At 41.8% G+C, this 23,808-nt stretch overlaps 2 protein-coding genes across 2 annotated transcripts; one reads left to right on the forward strand and one right to left on the reverse strand.

The window, feature by feature from the left end:
* Positions 1 to 1,185: 1,185 nt before the first annotated feature.
* Positions 1,186 to 2,969, reverse strand: her6 (hairy-related 6). The gene is made up of 4 exons (XM_042005240.1): positions 2,633 to 2,969; positions 2,389 to 2,484; positions 2,191 to 2,278; positions 1,186 to 2,039 (listed from the first exon to the last, which is right to left on the reverse strand). Exons 1-4 carry the CDS (start codon positions 2,738 to 2,740, stop codon positions 1,498 to 1,500), a joined length of 834 nt encoding a protein of 277 aa, XP_041861174.1. The 5' UTR covers positions 2,741 to 2,969; the 3' UTR covers positions 1,186 to 1,497.
* Positions 2,970 to 7,369: 4,400 nt separating this feature from the next.
* Positions 7,370 to 10,783, forward strand: LOC121653052 (zinc finger MYM-type protein 1-like). The gene is made up of 3 exons (XM_042006260.1): positions 7,370 to 7,640; positions 7,770 to 7,850; positions 8,033 to 10,783. Exons 1-3 carry the CDS (start codon positions 7,604 to 7,606, stop codon positions 10,303 to 10,305), a joined length of 2,391 nt encoding a protein of 796 aa, XP_041862194.1. The 5' UTR covers positions 7,370 to 7,603; the 3' UTR covers positions 10,306 to 10,783.
* Positions 10,784 to 23,808: the final 13,025 nt, after the last annotated feature.

Below are 23,808 nucleotides of genomic sequence, written 5' to 3' on the forward strand. Positions count from 1 at the left end.
AAATCCCTCAGCTCTGATTAAAGACACAGCCTAAGGCTTCTCTCTGTTCCTTACTGTCAGGAGGATCACACTGTTATTGAAGTGAAAGCTGACTAAATAGCAGAAATCCTCTTAATTATAAATTTTTTAAATTTATTTCAGGGGGCATTATGACTTCAAACTGCTCACTGATTATTGGAGCCTTTGCATTTTTAAGTGACTGTTTGCATATCATATTATAATACAAAATAATCACAATATCCCACCATATATATACATATATATATATATATATATATATATATATATATATATATATATATATATATATATACATATATATATTAGGAGTTTTGGTGATGTTCTCTAAATTACTTCACTCAAAACTCAAAATAGAACCTGAAACAAAAAGGCTTTGATGTGCTGATTTTGAAAGCAATAATCAGACAACTTTACATTTTCTTAAATTATTTCTCAAGTTTCTTCAAGACAACCCCAATCCAGCACCCATCCCTGCTCAACTTCACTGATCCAGACTGCAATGTCCAACTTTGCTGCTAGATGGCGTGAGTGACCTCTGGAAAGCTCAACAGCTTCAAGAGCCCAAACAGCTGCAGTATCAGTTCGAAACACCAACAGATGATCTCGCTTATGTGTCTCATTACATACAGCACCCATGCCTCTTTACCTCATTCACTCATTCAGATAACGGTATTACATTTATACTGCAGTTTACTGACAGCTTGTGTGTTACCTAAAGTGAGTGGGGGTTCAAGTTTTCTGCTCTGAAATTTCAAAATAGAATATTTGGTGAATATTTGGTGCATTTTGATGAAATTTCATTTTGCACGACTTAAACAAAAACATTACTGGTTGGTGTTTCTCAGCCAGCAGGTTTTGATTAAGTACTTATAACAGAATGTTATCTCTGATACTGCTGATCAAGTAATTTTTTAAAAAGTTTTCTTTTGCTTTAAAATGGTTGAAAATTACTTTTTCGACACTTGTTGACTTTATGAGTAAAACTGGGAAAACTATGCACAGCCTGATGGCAAACTCAGTTTTGCCTTGACGCACAGAAACTACAATGTAGACTTGCACAAGTTCCTAAAATGAAGGCTTTATGGACATAGTGGGAATTGTAAAATGCATTGAGAAGCTTATCGGGTTTTTAATTTCTCCGAGAAAAAACGCAGGAATGAGAACTTGTTTTTAATATCTTTACAAATTTATTTGTCTTCCAAAACGAAGAACAGAATAAGAGCGTTGAACATATCTTTGGCGTCACAAAGTAAAAAAAGACAACTCAAATATATATAAAAATGCAGTGAACGGACTTCCACAATACAAATCCCATTTCAATATGAACTTTTACTCCCTTGTTGGCTGTACAAATATAGTGCATACTCTTCATTTTACAAGAAAAAAAAACATACTGAAAACAACTTTCTATCATTGACCAAAGAGTGAACTAATAAGTGTAATTTCAATGTCTTTCTTGTGGTCCTTTTCCACTTCTCACCACGGTCGCCACACGGAATCTGTGTTGCCTGACGGGGCTCCGGGGGAAACCGCAGCCGGAACAGGCACCGGCGTGCTGACGTTGTTGGCGTACACGGGGATGACGGGGCCGTTCGGCGCAAAAGCCGCATTAGGTATTAGGAAAGCAAACTGTCCGTCTGTGGCAGGCACGATCTGAAAACCACCGTACACTTTGGTGGCGTCTGAAGGTAAGGTGGCTGGAGAGGAGCCCCCTTTACAGGACACCGGATTCATTGGCAGGACCTGCGGGGATGAGCTGGGGATCTGCACCATCGACTGACTGAAAGAGGGGTGCGTCGGCCCGGCGGTGGAAGGTAGCTGATGCTGGTGCTGATGCTGGCTGGGATAGTTCATGGCGTTGATCTGGGTCATGCAACTGGCCAAGTGACCGAGGAGCCGCGTCCTGACTTCGGTGTTGACACCCTCGCAAGTTGACAGAAATCGAGTGACTTCATTCATGCATTCACTGAATCCTGCGCGGTATTTCCCCAAGACAGTAGGATCAGTGTTCAGGGCAGCTGAAGAGAAAAGACAGGTTTTTAATGTCGGGGCACAAATGGGCACAGTGGATGTTGTCTGGAAATATCAAGAAATATCTGGAAACTGAGTTTTAGTCCAGATTGTGATTGAAATCACAGAGATTTATCAGCTTGGGAAAACTTAACTTACCAGTCATCTGAGCCCTCTGGAGGTTCCGGAGATGCTTCACCGTCATCTCCAGAATGTCCGCTTTCTCCAGCTTGGAGTGTCTGGAGCTCTGGGGAGATGGAAAACACACCTGGTTAAAATTACGCGCGCATTTTCTTGCTGTTTAACAGCATAGTTTTGAGATCTTATTGATAACCAGGATGGCAATTGGGGACTTACATCTTTTTTGAGAGCATCCAGAATGAGAGTTTTTAGCTGACCCAAACTCTCGTTGATTCTGGCTCTTCTCCTTTTTTCCATAATTGGCTTTGATGACTAAAAGTGAAAACAAAAACAACAAGCTTGATAAGTGCGTGAAAGTAAAAAGAAATCCGTTCTCAAAGGAGCTCTAGCAAAAACTCTGACCACGCTGAAATAACCAAGGCTTATAATTACATGACATAAAATATTTTAGAATACCAACCTTTCTGTGCTCGGAGGCTGTCTTGGGTTTATCAGGAGTTGTGTTCATGCTTGCCGGAGTGGCAGCGACAGGGGAGGATGACGTTTTTTCCATCATATCAGCAGGCATCTTTTTAGTAGAAATATCCCACAAAACCACAACAAATTAAGATCCACTAATGAAGGGAAAGGGAGATGAATATTTGCAGCTGGTAATATTCAAAAACCCTTTTCCCTCGGGGTAAAAAAAAAGAAAAAGAATCCTGAGATGTGTATCAAGTTAGAATCCGTTACAGCGATGCGCAGCAGCGGTAGCTACCAGGAGCGGATGCAGACTCTCTGTTGAACTCTCCGCGTGTGGCTTGTATTTATATCTCGCACTGCACGCGAACGGCTCGTGTGAAACTTCCCAAACTTTCTTTCCCACAGTAACTTTCCACCAATCAGGGCGAGGGACACGCGGCCCGAGGGAGGACGGCTCGTGGTCGGCGCCCTCCCATTGGTTGTTTGGCCGCTGGAGCTGGCGGCCAATGGCGCGCGGCCCGGGTTCAGGGCACAGCCGGGTAAACTGCCTTCAGTCTTCAATCATCGCAGCGTTTACATATTAACAGTGGAGCCGCTGACTGGGCACCTTCGCCAGAGGCAGGCAGAGGGGTTTAATATCAGCCAGACACGAGACAAATAGCAGAAAATGAAGTAAAACTACTTAACAGTAAAACAAAAACACACAAATTAAACATTATACTTCTACACCAAACCAAAGCAACAGGTGTTGCACAAGATTTTGAACATTTTTGTCAACTTCTTACAAAGACAAACCTGAGAAACTGAAAATGTTTCTGGGAATCTGGTGATATGAGTTTCGGTCATGTGGCATCAGAGGCGCAGGAATTAACAGTTTTTTTCATCCCAACTTAAGTCACTGTTATAATCAAATTCGTAAAGGAGACAACCTAAGATGACAACTCATGACAAGCTGAAAACCACACACGCGGACCACATGAGAGGATGAACTCGAGTCCTGACACGCACGCAGCACAAGAAAACAGTCATGACTTCCTCGAAAGTAATTTGGCTGACCCTAAGAGGGGAGAAGAAGGGAAAAAAACCCCACACACTCCATTTCCACATTACAGTTCAGTTCCTAACTCTGTGGTACAAAATTTGCCACTTAATCATCTGTCGGTGTTGTGAATGTGAAGCACGTGCCAGGATGTTTTATGAGCGCGGTGGTTGGAGGTTTGGCCGCCGGGCTGCCGGGGGGCCGCCGGGCCAGGGAGGAGGGTGAGTGTTGCGATGGGGAGGGTATGTGGTGGCGGTGGCGGTGGTTTACATTAGAGGGGAAGGTAAATAGCAGCTGCTGTTTTAAAAGCCTGGGAAAACCACGCCTACAGAGAGAGCTGGATCGGGCTCCCTTATCGGAATGTGAGCCAGAACAGAGATATTTCTGAGCCTGGAGAGCTCACACGATCACACCGATGCCGCCGCCTCCTCCTCCTTTTCCTTCTCTTTACCGCCTGTAGCCGCCCCACAGCGTTCAAGGTTTTTGTAGACATCAGGTCATAATTTCATTTACTTATCTTTATTGCAGCTAGATAGATGTAAAAGCAGACTGACATAAAGAGTGAAATGATGCCATGATTGCTTTTTGGAGGTTAACTGAAAAGCAGCAGCTCTGCATTCTTCAGGCACATTCTGGCACAAACAGGAAAGTTTATGAACCTGAGTTTAGGAGTCTTGTAGCTATTTATAGTATGTAATGTGATAATCACCTTTTCCGCTGTTAAAAAAAAGTTTCTAGATTTTAACAAGACAAGAAAGAAAAAGAAAACTCTTTTCCCATTAAGTCCAGAAAACATCACCTAAAGATATCCGATTGTGTACATGAAAGGAAAGAGGGGTTAAATCATAAAAAGTAAATGAGCTAAACAAAAGTATGATATTGTTTAAATACCCCCAAAATAGTCTCAATGCTTTCTGCAGCAAACTAAGAGTGCGTAGCTCTCTGCTGTGCTCACACACCTCCAGCTGCTGCAGAGACCGCGACACGTGGCGCGCAGGCGACCAGGGGAAGGCGCTCCTCTCGCCGGCTTGCCGCCTGGATCGGCGGGGCGTCGCCAGCGGCTGGCCGCGAGATCGCGGATCTGATAGGCAAGGCAGAAATTCAGATCCTCGAGTAAACACGAAGGACGCTAAAAGATTTTAGGTTTTCTCCAAACCCGCACTTCAGGCTGCAGCGATAATTAGTAAGCTACAAAATATCACAAACACAGGCGAATGTGCTTTGTGTGCCTTGAAACATGCGACCACATCAATAAACTGATTAACTGAAGGTTCTAACGTAAAGAAATTAGGTTACAATTGGTTCTAATCCAGCAGCTATACAATCAGCCGAAAAACTGGCATGAAACATCTCCGAAGCCACACACGCGTCTTGTGTGTAACTGCAAACTTTGCATTTGGCAGGAGAGAGGCTGGTCTGTACATGCGCCTAAACCAGCTATAATCCACACATCCCTCATGCAACAACACATCACTAACATGACCTATTGTTGTCAGCTGCGCACCTGAGTCATTTTTCTCACACAATGGCACTGACAGAGCTCCAAAACAAACGTATTGATGGTCGGCAAACAGAGTGTAGGTTTTGAAACACTCTCCGCCTGAATGACTTTCTCACGCTCATGTTGCAAGAGGTCTCCGGCGGTGAAGTGAGTCACGGAGCCCTGGCTCTGTCTGTCCCTCCCTCTTCCCTGCAAATTGAACGTCTTATCGGGCGCACCTGGCCTCTGTCGGTCCCCGGAGTGTAACCAGTTGCAATGTTTAACCAACTTATTACAAAAAAAAAATATCTGTGGGAAACAGGGTGAATCAAAGCTTTCTGGGCTGTCATTTGTTTAAAATAAAAACAAAACACACACACACACACACACACACACACACACACACACACACACACACACACACACACACACACACACACACAAACACATAAATAATAATAAAAATAAATAAATAAATAAATAAATAAATAAATAACTGACGAAAAAACCCTGTATGGCACTTCTCTGTACAGCAGCAGAAGAGGACTAATAATTCGGTTAAGTTGCAAACAAACAAACAAACAAACAAATAAAGCACACCCTATTTCTATTCCAAGTTTTGAGAAAATATCTGGTTAAAAAAGACTTTAAGGGAAAAAAGTGCACAATCTCAGACAGAAAACAATAATCATTATTTAACATTAACAAAACCAAATTGCAGGAGTGTATGGAAAAGTAAGTACACCCCATGATGTGATAACTTGTACCATCATTAAAAACAATAACTTGGAATAATATATTTCTGTATGATGTTATCAGTCTCTCATGGTTGTTGGGGATTTCTCTCCATCCTGATTTGCAGAATTGCTTTAGTTTAAAGTGAGCCAATGTGCAGTCTTTTTAAGAGCCCATTGTAGCATTCAGAATTACACTGAGGTCTATACTTTGATTGGACTATGGAGACACCTTATCCATGATTCTATGTAGGTCAAGCTTGAGTTGTTACACATGGTCTCACATGTCACTCTAGAATTATTTGGTATGCAGAAGAATTTGTTGTTGATTAAATGACTCTAAGGTGCCTAAGTCCTGTGGTTGTCAAATATGCCAAAATCATCATACCACCACCACCATGCTTGAAAGTTAGCATGCTCAAAGCTGATATGCTTTGTTTGGTTTTAACCAAAACACATGAAGTTGTATTTACCTAACAATAATTCCTAATAAGGACAACATAATTAAATAAATTGATACATGGAATCTCAGAACATAGTGAGGGTTTTACTTCCTTTCTTTACCACGACTGAATGTAGGCTGTACTAATTTGCACTAAAACCACATCCTTATCCATTTTCTGCTTTTATCTATTTCATGTATCACCACTTCTCATCCCACTTGCCCTTTATCTCCCTCTTCCTCTTTTTTCATTCCTCTGCAAGTCTTTCCCAGGACTCATATCTTTATTGGGCTCTTTTGTCCATGTACCGCCACACTGCAATAATGCAATTAGGCCAGGAGCTTGTGAGGCTTTGTGTGTGTGTGTGGGAGAGAGTATGAGATACTGTTCTAACAAAACCAGTGTGGCCTGCTGTCAGCCAGTGCCAGTGCCTTAATATGTAAGCCATTGGCAAATGGCACTGCTGCCAACTGGGACTCCTGGTGCACCAAGAGTGACACAGCTGTGTGAGTGTGTGTGTGTTAAGCCATGGGAAGATTGGGTTAAAGCTTAAATGCCTATTATGGCATTACTGACTGGGAAGAGAAGTGCAAAGTTTGCAAACAGACAGCATTGGCGGAGCGGGGGGGTGGCTTTGGGGGCTTAAGCCCGGGTAGTTTTTTCAAAAGCCCCGGATATTTTTTTTTTAGTTAGATGCCTTACAAACTGCATAAAACAAAACCAACTACACACCATACTCGACACAACGCACACAGTGCACAGTTGTAACTTACCCCTTACCCCTAACTAACCCCTAATTTTGGTATGATCCGAATCCGGGCGCGCCACTTGAGTGTTTGTGCACGGCGCGCGCACGTAGGGCAGAGACGCTGCTTAAACAAACAAACCGGTGACCTGCTGAATGAGTCGGATAGAGGAGCGCTCTACTTCCAAAGTACTACTACAGTACAGCGGGTGGGTATTACGCAAATATGATGAGGAATCACAAAGTTGTGTTGAGATTGATGTCACGCTGCTCACCTTACCGGACACGTATTACGTTACTTGTATAAGTCTTTGCTAGCTCTGCCGGGGCTAATCATCAACGATGCTGTGTTTTCTAGCTTACATGTGTGTTGTCTATGAAATTGGAGTTAATAAACAATTAATATACTAATAAAATCATTGTCGTGTTACTAAATAGATTGTATATTTTTAGTTGCTACCTGCCATGGCTAAATTAAGTACCATCTAAATCTGTTTTAGTTCTGTACTGATATGAAAACAACCAACCATGGACATCAGGGTTTTCTTTCAAAGAAAAAACACAGGTAAATGTTATTATATTAATCAAGCTTTATGTGTAGTTCGTTATATTTGTAGTAGTAGGTGAAATAAGTGAAATTTCATTACAACAGTAGATTTATATTGATGTTCTTGATGTTTGGTTTGACTGCTAGCACAAAGAGAGAGGAACATAGAGGGAGACAAAGAGAGTGAGCAGAATGAGAACAGCAGCACAGAGACGGAACAAGATCCAGGTGAGAAAGACAATGTTAGTCGAGACAGTTCTTTGCCAAAATCTCATTAGCACGTTAGACTAGTGTGTCCTTTTAGATTTATAATTTTACGCTAATTCTAGATTTATGGTTTAATACCAACTAGTAATTAGAGAGATCAATATAGAGATACGTATCTAATGACTCTCTTTCTGATCATTTAGATAGGTCAGGAGAAGTCAGGGGAGAGAGAGAACACCAAAACACAGCAGCATTACAGCAAGAAGCAGCAGGTCGAATGACAGGAAGTTATCCAGGGACAGCTGAAAGGGTACAAAATGAGACAAGGGAAGAACAGGAATTACTGCAAGGAGCAGCAGGTGGAATAGCAGGAAATGACTTAGGAACTGCAGAAAGTGGTCCAAGACAAACTCTACTCCAACAGTATCCACTCAGCCAGTTTGGAGGCCAACAGAGAGCTTTTAATAGCAATTGGTTCCAACAATTTAAATGGCTAGAGTATTCTGTAGCAAGGAACTTGGCTTTCTGCTTTTCATGTCGTCTTTTTGGGAAGCAGAACACTATAAAAAAAGATGGCCTCAGTCGTTCAGGGTTCTCTAACTGGAAAAGGGCTTTGGATACATTTAGGGAGCACGAAACAAGTTCCACCCATGCATCATCAATGATATGCTGGCATAGCTTCAAAACCACCAAAAAACAAGGTGATGTGCTTGAGCAGCTTAGATCAGCAAATGCAGCAGAGATCTCAGACAGACGCCAGTACCTCCACAGGATCTTAGCTGTAACAAGCTTCCTTGGCAAACAAGGAATACCATTCCGTGGCCATGTTGAGCAGGAGTCCAGCCATAATCAGGGAAACTTCCTTGAGTGCATGAAGCTCCTAAAAAAATTTGATCCTTTTTTGCAAAATCACACACCTCCCTCACATACCACTTATCTTTCTCATTTTGCACAAGATGAGATGATCACTAGTATTTCACATGAAATAACAGGAAACATAGTTAAAGAGATGAAGGAAGCAAAGATATATTCTGTTATGGCTGATGAGGCTAGAGATGGGCACACAGAACAGCTAGCTGTTTGTGTACGCTTTGTGTCAGGTGAAGGCCATATCAAAGAGTGTTTTCTTGGTTTACGGAAACTTGAAAGGTTTGATGCACAGTGCATTACAGACACAATTGAGGAGCTATTGCAGTATTACACACTCAATGACTTACTTTGTGTTGCTCAATCTTATGACGGGGCATCTGTCATGAGTGGCGCGGTGGGCGGTGTGCAGGCCCGTTTTAGACAGCGACACCCTGAAGCAGTATACATTCACTGCTATGCACATGAGCTTAACCTTGTCCTTTGCCATACATGTAAAGCTATCCCTGCTGCTTCTGACTTCTTTGGACTTTTGGAAAATGTGTACACATTTTTCAACACCTCTCTGGTAAACCACACAAGGTTTAAAGAATTGCAAAAGGACCTTGGACTGGTTCCTTCTGAGCTTGTTCAGCTTTCTAACACAAGATGGGCCTGCCAAGTAAAATCAGTTACAGCCCTTCTTAACAACATTTCTGCTGTTTTAGCGACTCTCGAGGCCACAAATACCCCTATTGCAAAAGGGATCTTGTCCAAACTGTCAAAGCCCAAGACTGTGTATATGTTGATTATGTTCTCACAGGTACTTGGCGTCACTGAAGGCCTGCACCGCTACCTGCAGGGAGAAAGGCTAGACATGGGCAAAGCTGTGGAGTACAAGATGTCAGTAGTTGATACACTCACAAATCTGCGCACAGAGGCTGCTGCTGAGGAAATATTCAAGAAGGCCATGGATGTTTGCAGGGACTGCAACATCCAGATTCCTCAGGGACCGCGGCACAAGCAGAGGAGACTCGATGGCTTTGTGGTGGAGTCCAGCTGTGGCGCAACACCAAGTCTCACAAGCTCAGCAGAGTTTAGGTGTGAGATATTCTTTCCTTGTCTTGACCGAATGTTGAAGGAACTAGCAGACAGATTTTCAGGGGCAGGACAGAAAATAATGGAGGGGATTCAGGCCTGCAATCCATCTTCCCCAACATTCCTCTCTGAAGATGCCTTAAAACCCATTGCAGCCCACTACCATGTGACCATAAAGCCCGAAGAACTCCTTGTGGCAAAAAACTTCATAAAAAGAAAAATGGAAAAAGAGGACATTCACAACATTACAACAGCCTTCCACTTGCTGGATGAGGACATGTTTCCAACTCTGAAGGCCATCTTTAGAATTGCGTTAACCATTCCTGTCAGTAGCTGCAGCTGTGAGCGTTCTTTTAGTGCCCTGCGTCGTCTCCACACATGGCTAAGGAGAACCATGGGACAAGAGAGGCTGAATGATTTGGCCATATTATCTATTGAAAAGGAATACCTTAATAACATTGAACCTGAAAATGTCATTGATAGGTTCGCAACACTCAAGCCTCGAAGATACAGTCTTATATTGCCAAAGTAAATGGTTTTGTCAGTGTAGTGCAGGTCAAGATCTATGATGATGTTCAGTGCTACTATTGTATTGTTTTTATTCTGGTTTTGTCTTGGTTTAGTCCTCAATTGTCCTGATTTTAAACTGTTTTGGTTCTGGTTTATATCTGGTTTAATCCTGTATCAGTCTGGGTTTTGGACCTGGTTTTTGTTCTGTTTTATAGGAAATTTTGTACTGGTTTAGTCATGGTGTAGTATGGATAAATCCTGGTTTAGTCCTGATGTAGTGTAGTGCTGCATAAATCCTGAGTTAGTCCTGGTGCAGTATGGATGAATCTTGATTTAGTCCTGGTGTAGTGCAAAATTTGCCCTGATACAGCCCTATTTTGTTTGTTTGTTTGCTTTTTTTGTAGTTCTGCATTGTTGTTTAATGCCAGTTCAGTGGTTTTATCCTGGATTGAAGTACTTACTGTGTAAATGTTAAAAGTTACATACATTTTGAAAAATGTTCAGCATCTTTTGTATTGATTATCATTCTCCTTCTTATTGTTATTATTATTATTATTATTTATGTGATACAAATGTGATATTTTTTTTCTAGAGTAGATTGTGCTGGCAATAAATCTAAAATTGTACTCTGCAACTGTACTTTTTTCAGTCTGTTTTTTTTTACCCTAACCCCTTCGGCCATTCTGGTCTAAGCCCCGGGTGTTTTACAGGTCTGGCTCCGCCCCTGACAGACAGACTGTCACTGTCAAACTGAGGGTGGCACTGTGTTGATGCAAACTGCTTTTCCTATGGGCTGCAACAGGTTGACTGATTGACTTATCCATTAGTCAAAATTGTTGTATACTTTCATTCCCTTGTGTGTGGCCAGTGTCTGCACAGACAACTCGATCAGGACTGAGGGAATTCTGCAGCTCTGCTTGGCAACTGCAAAAGTTAAAACACTAATTCCTATACAAGCTGCAGGGGTGTATGGCTACATGTACCATTACTTTCAGGATACTCAGTTGTCTTATCTTTTGTTGTGTTGTGTTTCCATCAGTAATTTTGTTCCAACAGTTCATGTTCATTAGTGAAGACAAAAACCTTTCCTAAAGTCTTTTCCTTTTCCTAAGTTGTGCTGTATAATTGTGAAGGAATAATTAAATATGTCCAACATGCCTGTTTCTGTCCCTTTCTCTCTTCTTTAAGCATATTTTTCTTCTTCTTTTTAGTTTTTGCTCTGCCCAATACTCAATTTTACAGCATGATGTGGCTTATGGCACCGTCTTCACTACAAGAAGTGTTGATTTATTTTTAAACATATTAATGGCCACATTCTTTATTGATACTTATAACAGATAACAGAAAAATATAACAGAAAGCACCACAAAAAGTTAGTTAATGAATCTTTAATCAGTTGTTGCTTTATTTTTCTCTTTTTCATTACATGTAGATATATTCTAAGCTAAAAGTTCACAGTTTTACTGGGATCTCTGCAGTGCTGTTATGCACATCATTGTAGACAAGGTTACACTGGCACAAAACCTGAACAAATGTGATGTGTTACATGTTTCTGCTGACTGCAGGGGGCAGTAACTGTTATTAGTTATAATAAGACTCAAAAATGGCACTGCAATAGAAAAAAAGATGACTTAAAGATATACAGATTTTAAGCCATTTGTTAGCAGGCTCTGCAAATGAAAAAACAATTAGACTTTGGATTACGCAAAGTACACTTTTGGTGTAAAACCCTGAACACAATCATTCCATCTCATGGAAATTAAAAATGGCACCTTTTAAGGGATTCAGGCATAAGGCATGCTAAGAAATAGTCAGATGAGCAAAATAAATCTGCTTGTACTTTCCCTAAAAAGAAACAATACACTGTATATAGGAAATTATCATGAATTTGTGCTTGGAAGCTCAAACACTCAATCAGTTAGACCAGAGTGACCCATCACCCAAGCTGCTCGCAGTATGAATCCGGGGTTACAGTTTACAGAGAGCTGTGTGAAAGCGATTAGCTCCAACAACTTACAGAAAATGATAGCCAAGTCTGTTATTACTGATTTGAGAGAAAGCTAGCAAGAGAGGGGGAGTAAGTAGAGTACAGCATGTGTGTGTGTGTGTGTGTGTGTATGTGTGTGTGTGTGTGTGTGCGTATTCACAAGCATCATCCCATCCTGGAATGAATGTGTGTTGCTAGTGGGAGTGGAGTAGGACCTGTGCTCAGCTGCTGTTAGCGAGGCCAGCCAAGGTTTGGAGAGCAGGATCAAAGCAGGGACAAAGAGAGAGAAGGAGAACTGACAGATCCTCCGAGCAGAGAGAACAGAAGGAGGAGAAACGAGAGGAGATGAGGGTTTTTTGGAGGCTCTCCAGATGCAGCCGCACACATCGCTCCCTCCCTTCACACACACAAAACGAGGAGCCTGGAGCAGCTTGGGAGCAAGGAAAACAATGAGTACAGTGAATGTACTCACACTTACACACTTTCCTTTTCCTATACAATCATGCACATACACACAGAGAAAGATCAGCATGGGTCACTGTAAGCCTCGCAGACACAGGGGTCCGTTTTGGCTTGGTAAAAACGGAGAGATGTTTTCAGGCTTCAGTGCTGGGCTGCAGACCAGAGGTTCCCCAGACAGCTGCCACTGCCTCCCTGCACTTTACAGACCAAGATGCTTCCTTTAGGGATAACTTTTTCTCCCTTGCTCTGCCCTTCCCTCGCTCATACTCACCACCGGTTCCCCAAGCTTACATCCATCCATCCACTTCCCTCCTTCTCTCTCTTCTTTCTCTCCATCTCTCTGTTTTTCCTCGATGCATCCTGGAGCAGATTAGTTCTATTTGCATGTGTGGGGGAGGTGGTGAAGCATTAAAGGTGAGAGGTCATGGTGAGTCAAACCCAGCAGCAGTGGAGAGGAAGCGGTTAGGGAGAGGACCAGTGTGTTGGCCTGAGTCTCTGGTTAGCATGCCTGAGGCTGGAGCAAACTGGGAATATAGCTTCTGCTGCTTTTTAGTGATGCCGGTAGAGGCGAAGGCCACTCATGCAAATGAACCATCATTTACTGGATATACAAGTGTAGAGAGCTCACACTGTCAACTGAAAGAAGATATTAAAGATATGTCAAGATTTGGGTCAGATGTTTATTATCTTCACAGCTGTTTGTTCACTTTTCATGCCTCAGTTTCAAACCTTATTCATAGGTTCTGGTCAAGTGATGGATGAGTGGATTCCTGTGTTCATGGTTTAATGAACAATTTTTAGTTATATTATTAGTTTGTAATTGAAGTGGAATCACAACTCCTGTAATAAATTTGTTAATAGTTACTCAGTGCAAATTACTTGTCAGGACTATTCAGAACAATAATTTGTGTAAATGATTCAAATTCCTTTTGTCTGAGAACCTGTAGACAGACCAGACTGGAGCGTTTGAGTAAATAAAGCTTCCCCCTTTTCTCCTTAGGAGGTACTTTTTCTGACTGATGATACAAAAGTGAACCTTTAAGGAGGCAGTACACACACACACACACACACACACACACACACACACACACACACACACACACACACACACACACACACACACACACACATGCCTCCAAAACTGACAGCATGTTGGTGTAAATCATTATCTCTAATAGGCCTGGTTGAATGTAAACAGACTATCAATGCAGATATCTCCCATTCAGTCAATGACACCATTATGATCATAGCAAGTTAAAACATGTCAATTTTAGGGTTTAATTATATTTGCATGAAGGTAGCAAGTTAAGATATTGTTGTGGCTAACAGAGAGGTGAGGGAATAATATTAGTGATGAAAAGGTTTTTTCCTGACAGTGGAAGTGTGCGAGGAAATTTGATTGGAGAGATTTGTAACAGCGTATAAGATGCATTTCATCTTACATCTGAAAATGAAATTAATGAAGATGGAAAATGGCTAAAGAATGAGTTTAAAGTACAATAGCAACCCCATTTGTGAACATGTTGGAATGAATTGTTGGAGGAGAAGGGACACCTGGCATTAAAACAAGAACATGCTCATAAATCAACACAGAAACATATAATTAAGCTTTTCTGTTTGTAGAGCCTGTCAAGGCCACGCTCAACTATGATGTCCCAGAGCAAGGCAGCGTCAGACTTTTTCCACATCCCAAATAGCAGCTCCAGAAAGATTTTCTCATTGAGAATCACAAAGGAATTGTATAGTTATCACTCGAATGTGCTTATAATGGCTTAAGTTAGAATTCATCAAATCACTAAGTTTTGTTCCTGTGCTGTAAAGATGCCTTGGGAGGCCCCACAGCCATTTTTTCTCCTCCTACCTGGGCCAAGGCCAACCTTATCAGACAAGAGGGCCTGAGGATTACTCTCCCCCTGAGCATTAGCCTCCCTCCTGGAGAAAAAGGGCAGCTTTTTCTCCCTCCTCTATTTCACCTCAAGCCCTCATCCCCCTCCCTTCCCTCGGCCCTTAGCACTCCACCTTTCCCGTGGGAGTTTGCAAAGCCAGGATAACCTTGAGACCTCAGCTGGTCTGCTGCCAGAAACATTAAAGAAATTCACTTCTTTTCTCTTTCTATCCTCACCTCTCCTGTACACCCCCACCCCACCTCACCGCCCCTCCAGCACCCCCTCCTGATCACTCGCACATTACTTTTTTTTTCTTTTTACATCCTGCACCCCTTATTCTCTCTCCATTTTTAAACTCCTTTTTTGCCTTCTCAGCCTTCTCTGATTGTTGCTAAGATTAGCCCTTTTTCTCTTAACCCCCCCTCATTTCCTCCTTTCTCATCTTCGACAGGAGAAAAAGGGTGGGGGCTCCAGCAATGTGAAAGAAAGGGCTGTTCGCATGATCTCCTGCGTAGTTGACTATTATCTGTAGATTGTGGAGCTGCCAATTTCAATTTAGCCAGCCCTGTTATCAGGCCAAAAATAAACGGCTCATTTGAAAAGTGAAAATCAAACTGTCCCGACAGGCGGGATGACTGACGTTGATTGCAAACTAACTGTTTAGGTGGCAGCCTGCACTTTGTGCAGCTTTTGTCTCCTGCTCACTTCTCCCCCTTCGCCTCTCTCCCCATTCTCTCTGTTGGCTTCACGGCTGTCATATTCCTTTAGTGCTGGAAAGGTCAAGTGCTGCTTGCTGCATGTGAGATCTGAGGGAGCTCAGGGATACCCCTCCTCCCCACCGTCCTCCTTCTACCTTGCTTTGAGGCAACAATGTGTCTCGCTGCGAGCTCCCCTGCACGGCCACCAGTCAGCGTTGGCAGCAGCAGTAGCAGGTCGGGTTGCAGAGGAATGTGTTTATCCCCTGTAGTTAGCTCCCTTCTTTCATGTTCCCAGCTCCTCTAAGTTGATCTGTTTTTCAACGCACAGCTCTGAGAGGGGCCCCGTGGTCTCGCAGGATGGCAGCAGGGATCAGTTCACAATGTTTATAGTCAAGAGAAATGATAAGTAATGAAGACAAGAGGAAGACAAAAAATGGGAGGAACAGACAGGAAGAAGATCAAAAAGAGAAGTAATGATTTACATCATGTCCAAGATTGATTACCTTTTCATTCACTTTTTTCTTCTTCAGTCTGTTAATGTTACAGTAGATTCCTCTTGGACAGTCTGTGTTTTTATTCAGGAGTTGAGAATAGAGGCTTTCATGAGGCCTGCACATTTCTGCAAGGAAATGGAGAGAGTTTACAAACAGCTAAGATGGGCTTTGTAATAGTTTCCCATGACATCATTACTGATGGGGCCTCAAGAGGCTGTGAACTAAATCCTTTCTTAGGCTGCACATGTGAACACACACACCAACACAGACAAGTATGACCTCATCAGCACGACATTCCAGGATTCACCTTGCCGCCCCCCCCTCCTGCTCACTGCCACACCCAACTCAGATTCAGTCTCAGCTTTCAACGAGGAGATGAGTGAAAGTATGTAGCCTCAAATTTTGAGCCACTGCTTTTACAAATCAGTTTCTACTCTTTACTCTTTCAGGCTAGAACCCTCAACGGCGGGCAGAAGAGTGCAGGAAAAGCCAGTGACATGTAAGTGGTTGGGTTGGATTTAAATGCTGATCCGTGTGTGTTAATTTCAGTTATTTAAAAAGGGGTTGCTTGTTCAAAAGAGCTCCTCAATAGCCAAAAGAGGGACTATTTTCTATGCTGAGCACTAACAACAACTAGAAAATGTAGTGTGGATATCTTTATTTATGCAACGCAGCTTTTCCACCATCCATAAAGCACACTGAATAATAAATTACTTTTACGCCATCTAAACGCATCAACTAAAGGGCTCAATTACACCTAACTCATTACAGTAGGGGTGTATTAATACATCAGTCTACATCGATACATTGATCATATGGTCAATGGGCCAATGACATCAATCCAAAATGTAAACATCGTTAAAAAATCAATACCATAAATAACCATTTATCAAGCACACTTTTATTTTAAAAATGGCTGAATTTCTTACTAGTCTGTCTTTGTTTTAAGAACAGATTGTTTTTCTATTTAAATTGATTAATTTAAATCCCAGAGCTTGGGAATAAAAATGTTAAATGATATTCTTGTTGCTTTTTGTGATTTTTATAAGAATGGAATTGGCTGTCTTTAAAAACCTGTGATATCCTTTAATATCAATCGGTGGATCCTAAATCAAATCAAATTAAAATTGGATCATGACTGAATTTGAGAATTTGGCAAACACTGAATCAACATTAAATTGATATAATATTGTATCGTGATCAAACAGTTGATTTACACGATTGATTTACACGATTGATTACAATACAGCAAAAAATTGTGTTGTAGGCCCTCTAAAAGGAACAGCGTGCCCAAACATTTAATTTAAATATTGCCAGCCTATCAGACAGCAGTAAAAGAGTGTATTCACTCTTTCTAAGCTTAATCAAAATTTTGTTTTTGTTTTTTTTGTCTCAAAACCTGCCTAAATCACAAGCAAAAACTAAAACATAATGGTCACAGACAGCACTTAATTAGTTGTCCACAGGGCAAAAATAAGTGGTCAAATAAACATGACCTTCTTATGCCAACCTTTTACATATTTATAAGACATTAAATTTAAGTCCAAGAAAACTTAGAGCAACTTCTGAAAATTTCAGAAATGCAGCCAGTATTATCTGGTTACACTGTCATTTGTTTTATTGTCTTTGATAATTCACTGGCATTTCACTGGGAAGGTAAGAATGAAAAATATTTATTTGAAACAGATTTCTTTTGTGGCAGACTGTTCCTTTAATTATGCTTCTTTGCAGAACAGCCCTTGGATGCTAACACAGACACTGAAAAATGAGATGCTTAAAAGACGGTTGGGTGAAGGAAAAATATATATCAAGAACAATAATGACCAAGAGCCTTTTTCTCTGGAGCTAAAGAAGGCAAACACAAAAACATTGTACTTTCCCTCTAGTATTGCAAAGTATCCTGGGTATGTCAACAAAAGCAAGCGAGAAAGCTGTAATATTATTCCAAGGTCTTGTTTACAATTCTAAAATATTTCCGTGGACAGAGGCGCTACCTGTCCTTGCTCTCTTTAGCCAAGTAAGAAGATATTCTCATTTGTTGTTGAGCAGTTATTCTGCCTGTGGCACCCTTGGCGTGTATTTCAGGAGGCGCATGCACTCCCGGTTTCTGTTAGCTGTATTGTCCTCTGACTTCATTGTGTGGCAATCCACATTTTGCTCATTTATACTGGGATAACACAACTGATTAGCCTTAGTTCACTGAGCTGCTTACCAACTTTTCAGAAGAAAATGCAACTGAAGTCTGGTTACTGTGCTTAACATGCAACCTTCTCTCCATCCATTCATTGGCTATACCTACTTAGTTCCAGGGTAAATCTTTCTCAAAGCTCAAAGATCTCAAAGATCAAAGCTCATGCTAATAAGACACTGAGCTGGACAGAATCACTTTTAGTTAAAAAGGAAATGAAGTGTTGATGTCTGTCCAAAAACAACCACATCTATCCAAAAACAACAATTGCAAACAGTCTGAATAAAATTTAGTCTTTACAATGAAGTCAGTAAATAAATCATTTACCAGATATCATCGATCTCTAATGCAAAATAGTTGCATATATAAGTAGAATAACAATTGATCACACATGCACAGGCCCTTTTAGCTCAGAGTAGATCAACTGGTTAGCCCAAGCATGAGGTCAAGGGTTCAGAAAAAGGGCGTCACTAAGGAAGCTCATATCCTGGAGCAAGGTGCCTCAACAGGATTAAACAGGAGTCTATCAGATCCATTTAGGATAACAACATCTGTCAAATGAACCACTTTACTGGCTGGCCTGACAAACTGTTCTGCCCTACTTATCTAGAATTCAACCCTCATGTCGCAAAGAGATCCGGAGCAAGTTAAAAGGGTTTGCCTTTGGCACAGAAAGCCAAAGAAGTGCAGTCATCTCATACCGGAAGACAAAGGGCAGGGCAGGGACACAGTTTGCTGCCACGTAACAGCGGCATATTTTTAGAGTTTTTTTTTTTTTTTTTTTTGCCACCTGTTGAAGGCATGTGCATTGCATTGCAGGTGCTCTCAGCAGAGTAAGTCACGCTTGGCAGGAAATAAAAAGCCAGTCAAATAGGATTTAGGGATTCGGTGGTCTGTTAAAGGTCAGTGACCAGTGGGAAAAATGCTCAGGCAATTATAGCAAGCCCCCCAAAAAACAGGTAGTATGCTGCAGTAATTTTGGCATGGTACAAAAAATTGTTGAGGAGTGTTAAAAAAAACACAGAAATAACAAATTCTTTAAAAAAATTTTCACCTTCCCAATAAATGATTAAGATGTAGAAGCATAACCAGGTCATGTTTTCCACACATTGGCCAATTACTCCCCTGAGATGGCAGCTAATCTACCTCCACCCCCACCAGGCATTTGCCCACCCAGACCCTACCCTGTTCAACTTTCCACTCGGAGGCCAAAGCTTATGCTAAAAGCCTCACTTACGGAACAATATAAGACTCCAGTACCTATGACTTATCCCTTTTTCGACTGAAGTTAGACATTCTGTACACCCTGCCCCAAAACTCCCACTCTCATCTCACCCACTGAATTACTTCAGCACTGTTAGATGCAGTTCAAGTGAAATCCTCTGACTCACTCCCTGATCCCCTTTCCCTCCTTTTCTTCCCAATCCCCCTTCTTCTTCTGAGTAACTTTAATTGTCCTGAGAAAGTCATGGTTGGTCCGGAGGGCACAAAGCACAAGTTTATAATTAATGTTACAGAGGAGGGATTACAGGAAGCTCTGGGCAGTCTGATCTGAAAGTCTGTGACAGCGAGTGTGTGATCTTCTTGATTGTTCCAGATGGACAGGGCTTTTGTGCACATGTATATGTGCAAACCATCAGAACAATGGGGGATTTCCTTTCCTTTCACTAGTTATTTATACCTTCATCACGTATCTGTACCGTACACATACGTGAAGTTCATTCTCTAACGACACTTAATTGTGCGCAACAGGTTTAAATTAGACCTGAGAGTGTGGTATGTGTGGTTGAAGAACCAAAGAGGGGTCCTGCTGTCCCTACCTTTCTTGAATTTAGGGTGGTGGAGCTGGGGGGGTGGGGTTTTAATGGAGGAGCCAAGAAAGGAGGGGTGGAACCAGACTTCCTGCCAGGCCAGGTGTGAGGCTGGGGGCCATGCACGTAAAAACATGAAGAACTGCACTCCACAACACAGGGCGAAGCATTATGCTAAACCATATATGTACAGGGAATATTCATTAGTTACTGCACAGTTTCTGAACAGGAAATACATCAGCTTTTATTTCCATGGAAATAGCTTAAGTCCTGAACTTTAGCTTTTTTGGACCCGCTTGTTTGGAGCATCTACCAGTTAGAAAGAAAATAGCAGAACGTGACTGGATGCCATTTATGATGAGAGAGGTAAATAGCTATTGAAAAAATATAGTGGTGAAATTCAAATTAATTCAGTGGTGGTGAAGATGGAGGAGGCGGAAGCGGAGGATCAAGAATCAGTGCGTTCTTACCAGGTCTTGCCCTCTGGCACTAAAACAGGATCCTGGCTGCCTGTCTTTCATCATCTGCATACAGGATCAGAGCGTGTCTTACACATCAGCTCCTCTCTGTGCTTGTGAGTGTGCATACAGCTGTGTGTGTGTAAAGAGAGGGCACGTAAGGGCCCAGACTGCCTGCAGGGCCCCCCACGCAGATGAGCAGGGGCACAGGAGCACTTGGCAAGAGAAGGAAGTGTGTTCATAAGTGTGTGTCTCTGCATGTTCGTATGTACTGAGGGGAAAGAACGTATGTGTTTGTGAGTAAAGGAGGGATGTAAGAAGAGAGTGAGTCAGCCAGCTAACGCATATATCATCTCACCCCACCCAACCTCCTTCTCTTTCTCCTACCCTCACATTCTGTTTCCTCATCCCTCCCCTTGCTACAGAATCACTCCCTCCATACTTCATTCCACACAACCTTCCTGACACACACACACACACACACACACACATACACACACACACACACAGCACTGCCTCTCATTTTCAGACAGTAGCAACCAGGGGCCAACAGCCTGCTGGCTGAGGCTGCATCGATCTTTTCCCAGCTGTGGGGGTGGCTGCAAAAACACATACACCCATCAGCTTATCCTTGCAGTGGTGGCAGTGAATGTACTGTAAGGAGGCTTGGGATCACCTGGTGTGACTCAATGAAATCTGCCAAGCTTAGCTTTCCTAATCTCTGGAGGGCTGTCCAAAGCACTTAACTGCACAAATGCAAAAATCCTGGAATACTTGGAAAGATGTAAATATAGCTGTCATTTTGATTGGAATATGGTTGACCTTGAATCGTGAATCGTTAACATGATGAATTTTAATTTAAAAACTGAATTTTAGAGCAGCCATTATGCAAAACTAGTCTAAAGTTATGTGAAAATGAGTTTTATGCATCAGAAAATATTCACACAATAAAAATGTTTTATTACAAATTCTTATAATTGTGTAAATAGATAACATCAGATCAACAACAGCAACACATATTACACTGTCATTATTTACAAAATGAAAACTAAGTCAAAATATAGAAATCGTGTTTGACAAATAAGTACACCAGGAATCGGTATGAATTATGTCATGCATTGTTAGCCACCAGTATTTACTTCATTTTAAAACCTGGTAGGGACAAAATACTTTTTTAGCATTTATTGAAATGTAAAATCCAAAGAGCACTTTGTTCTTTACATAAATATAGGTAAAACTAATAAAACAAACATGGATAATTCTCAGTTTAATAGTATTTTGGCATTTTAACTACCAACATTTACTTAATTATTTGTAACTAAGGACATTAGTAGTAACCTCATTTTACTACTTACTGTCTGCAATTTGCAACATGACAAATGTCGAAAGACAGGATGCTTCAGTTCATATTTTAAAACTAACCTGTAAAAACGAGGTGGTAATGTGTGTGTGCATGCTCGTTTGTTTGAGGGTTAGAGGAGCAAGGCTGCCAAGATCATCAACACATCTTTGCAAAATGTCCTGTAATGGTTTATCGCTCCTCATTCACAGCACAAAGCATAAGAAAGGCATGCGATAATGGTGAGGAAGCTGAGAGGGTCTTAATCCATAGCAAAGCCTCAATCAAAGGGGAAAAACATAGGCAGTAGAGAAAAAAAAACATGGAGGGGCTCAGTGTTTGGGGGGGGGGGCACTGGTGAAAAGCCAAATATGTGACATTCACAGAAAAGGAGGCCCTCGTTGATGTGCGGAACCTTTGAAGAAAGAAAAAGCAGAAAGAGTGTGTGTATGTGAGAGAGAAGATGGAAAGGAGTGGGGGTAGTGTGTGTGTTAGATGGGGGGGTGGAGGGTGGGGTGGTTGGGGTGTCACTGTATTGAGGCACATTATGTCATGGCAGTCAAAACAGCGTAAAGTTGACAGGATGGGACCCCTGCTGACACCGCATGCACACACACATAATCATAATACTCCCCTCTCACCCCCCTCCTGGCAATAGAGCATGCAGAGTGTGGGAAACAGCGGCTCAGGCACGCGCCAGATAAGATCTCGCCTCTCTGGGCCTCTCTCGAGATGCAAACAGGACCCTGTTGGCACGCAGCAGCACCGCACCACAACCGCCCCCCCTTTCTTCATCCATACACACACACAGATACACATATCTCCTTTGACCACTGTAACCCCCACTGACCCAGTACAGCCATGCCACAGAGTGCATGTCATTCACTTCCTCTCTCGTCTTTGTTTATGAATTCACCCACGCCACAGATTGCTCATTTCAGCCATTCTTGCTTCCTCAAAGACCACCCACTCAAAAATGAAACAGCTGTAGTCACATGGTTCACATAAAGGTGGTCTGTAAAGTGTTTAGGACACAGATTATCTCTCGCACTCCAAAATAACATCTTGCCATGCTACTTAGATTGTCTCTGATGCCTCAGAGTTGATCAAGCTGGAGTTGATTTTTACAGCTCCAGATATAGTTGGAGAGTTGAGACATTGTTCGATATATCAGATGTATCAGGGTCTGAATCAAAGCTGGATTTTATACTTGTGCAGCCTTTGCGTGCGGTTGGTTACAGTATTACTGCCGTATGCTCCATAGGAATGCAGAGACTTGACATGCACCTCATCCAGCAGGGGTGCATGAAGTACATCCCTGTGATTTGTCTGTTTGTGATTACGTGTTTCCTGATTTCTGGAGCTTTTCACAGAGGAAGAGAAACTACAACGCGACGGCGAACCCTATGCCCAAGCTCACTTCAGTAGCGTCAGCCGTGCCGGCAGACAAAGTTTAATCCAGCTTGATGCTGGTGAAATGTGCTGAAATGTATTAAAATTAAAAGGCTTTGCTGTGCTGTTTTAATCACAAGTTCAACACTCAAAGTGAGGCTGGTCTTCAGCTACAGTGAAGCTGTAATCTTTCATTCTTCTAGTAAAATACTGTACATCCTCACACACAACCTTTCATAAACATATGCATGTTTTTGGTCATGCACTCATATTCACACACTCCTCTTACACAAACACGACTGGCGCTAGACACATAGCGAGGTGCACTCACACGCTCCATGTTCACTAACAAATTCAACCGCTTACCTTCCCACAAGCCAAATATTTACTCTTCTTCAGAATGTACTCTTCTTTCTTTTGAATGGTGGGAAAGCGCTAGAGCAGTTTCTTTTAGTTCTTGGTCTCGTTCATTCTCATACACTTGTAAAAGTATAATTAAAAAGGCTACATAAACACAATTGTTTATAGTTATTAGTATGCAAACAAATTCCTTGAAAGTGATCTTTGACAATGTATCTTTTTTTAAGTACAAGCAATACGAAAAACAAATTTTTACCATTTCAGGAATATTTTGTGGCAATATCTTTTTTTCTGTGAGCCTCATGCAATACAGGGGACAAAATATGCACGAAACATGCAGATGTTAAAGAATCATGAATGGTTTTCATTATAATATCTACAACTTTGAAAGCCATGTATTTCAGCTTGTGGTGTTTGGAGGAGAATTCTTCATGTAGGTAATGAAAAAGT

Source organism: Melanotaenia boesemani, chromosome 14 (genome assembly GCF_017639745.1).
Source record: "Melanotaenia boesemani isolate fMelBoe1 chromosome 14, fMelBoe1.pri, whole genome shotgun sequence".
In the NCBI taxonomy this organism is placed as follows: Eukaryota; Metazoa; Chordata; class Actinopteri; order Atheriniformes; family Melanotaeniidae; genus Melanotaenia; species Melanotaenia boesemani.

Excerpts from the sequence above, each read along its gene's own strand:
- her6 (XM_042005240.1), bottom strand. The coding sequence starts at position 2,740 with ATGCCTGCTGATATGATGGAAAAAACGTCATCCTCCCCTGTCGCTGCC. Across the intron at positions 2,279-2,388 it reads TGGATGCTCTCAAAAAAGAT|AGCTCCAGACACTCCAAGCT; the intron begins GTAAGTCCCCAA and ends CCATCTCCCCAG. Across the intron at positions 2,040-2,190 it reads CCAGAGGGCTCAGATGACTG|CTGCCCTGAACACTGATCCT; the intron begins GTAAGTTAAGTT and ends TTTTCTCTTCAG.
- LOC121653052 (XM_042006260.1), top strand. The coding sequence starts at position 7,604 with ATGGACATCAGGGTTTTCTTTCAAAGAAAAAACACAG. Across the intron at positions 7,641-7,769 it reads CTTTCAAAGAAAAAACACAG|CACAAAGAGAGAGGAACATA; the intron begins GTAAATGTTATT and ends TTTGACTGCTAG. Across the intron at positions 7,851-8,032 it reads AGAGACGGAACAAGATCCAG|ATAGGTCAGGAGAAGTCAGG; the intron begins GTGAGAAAGACA and ends CTGATCATTTAG.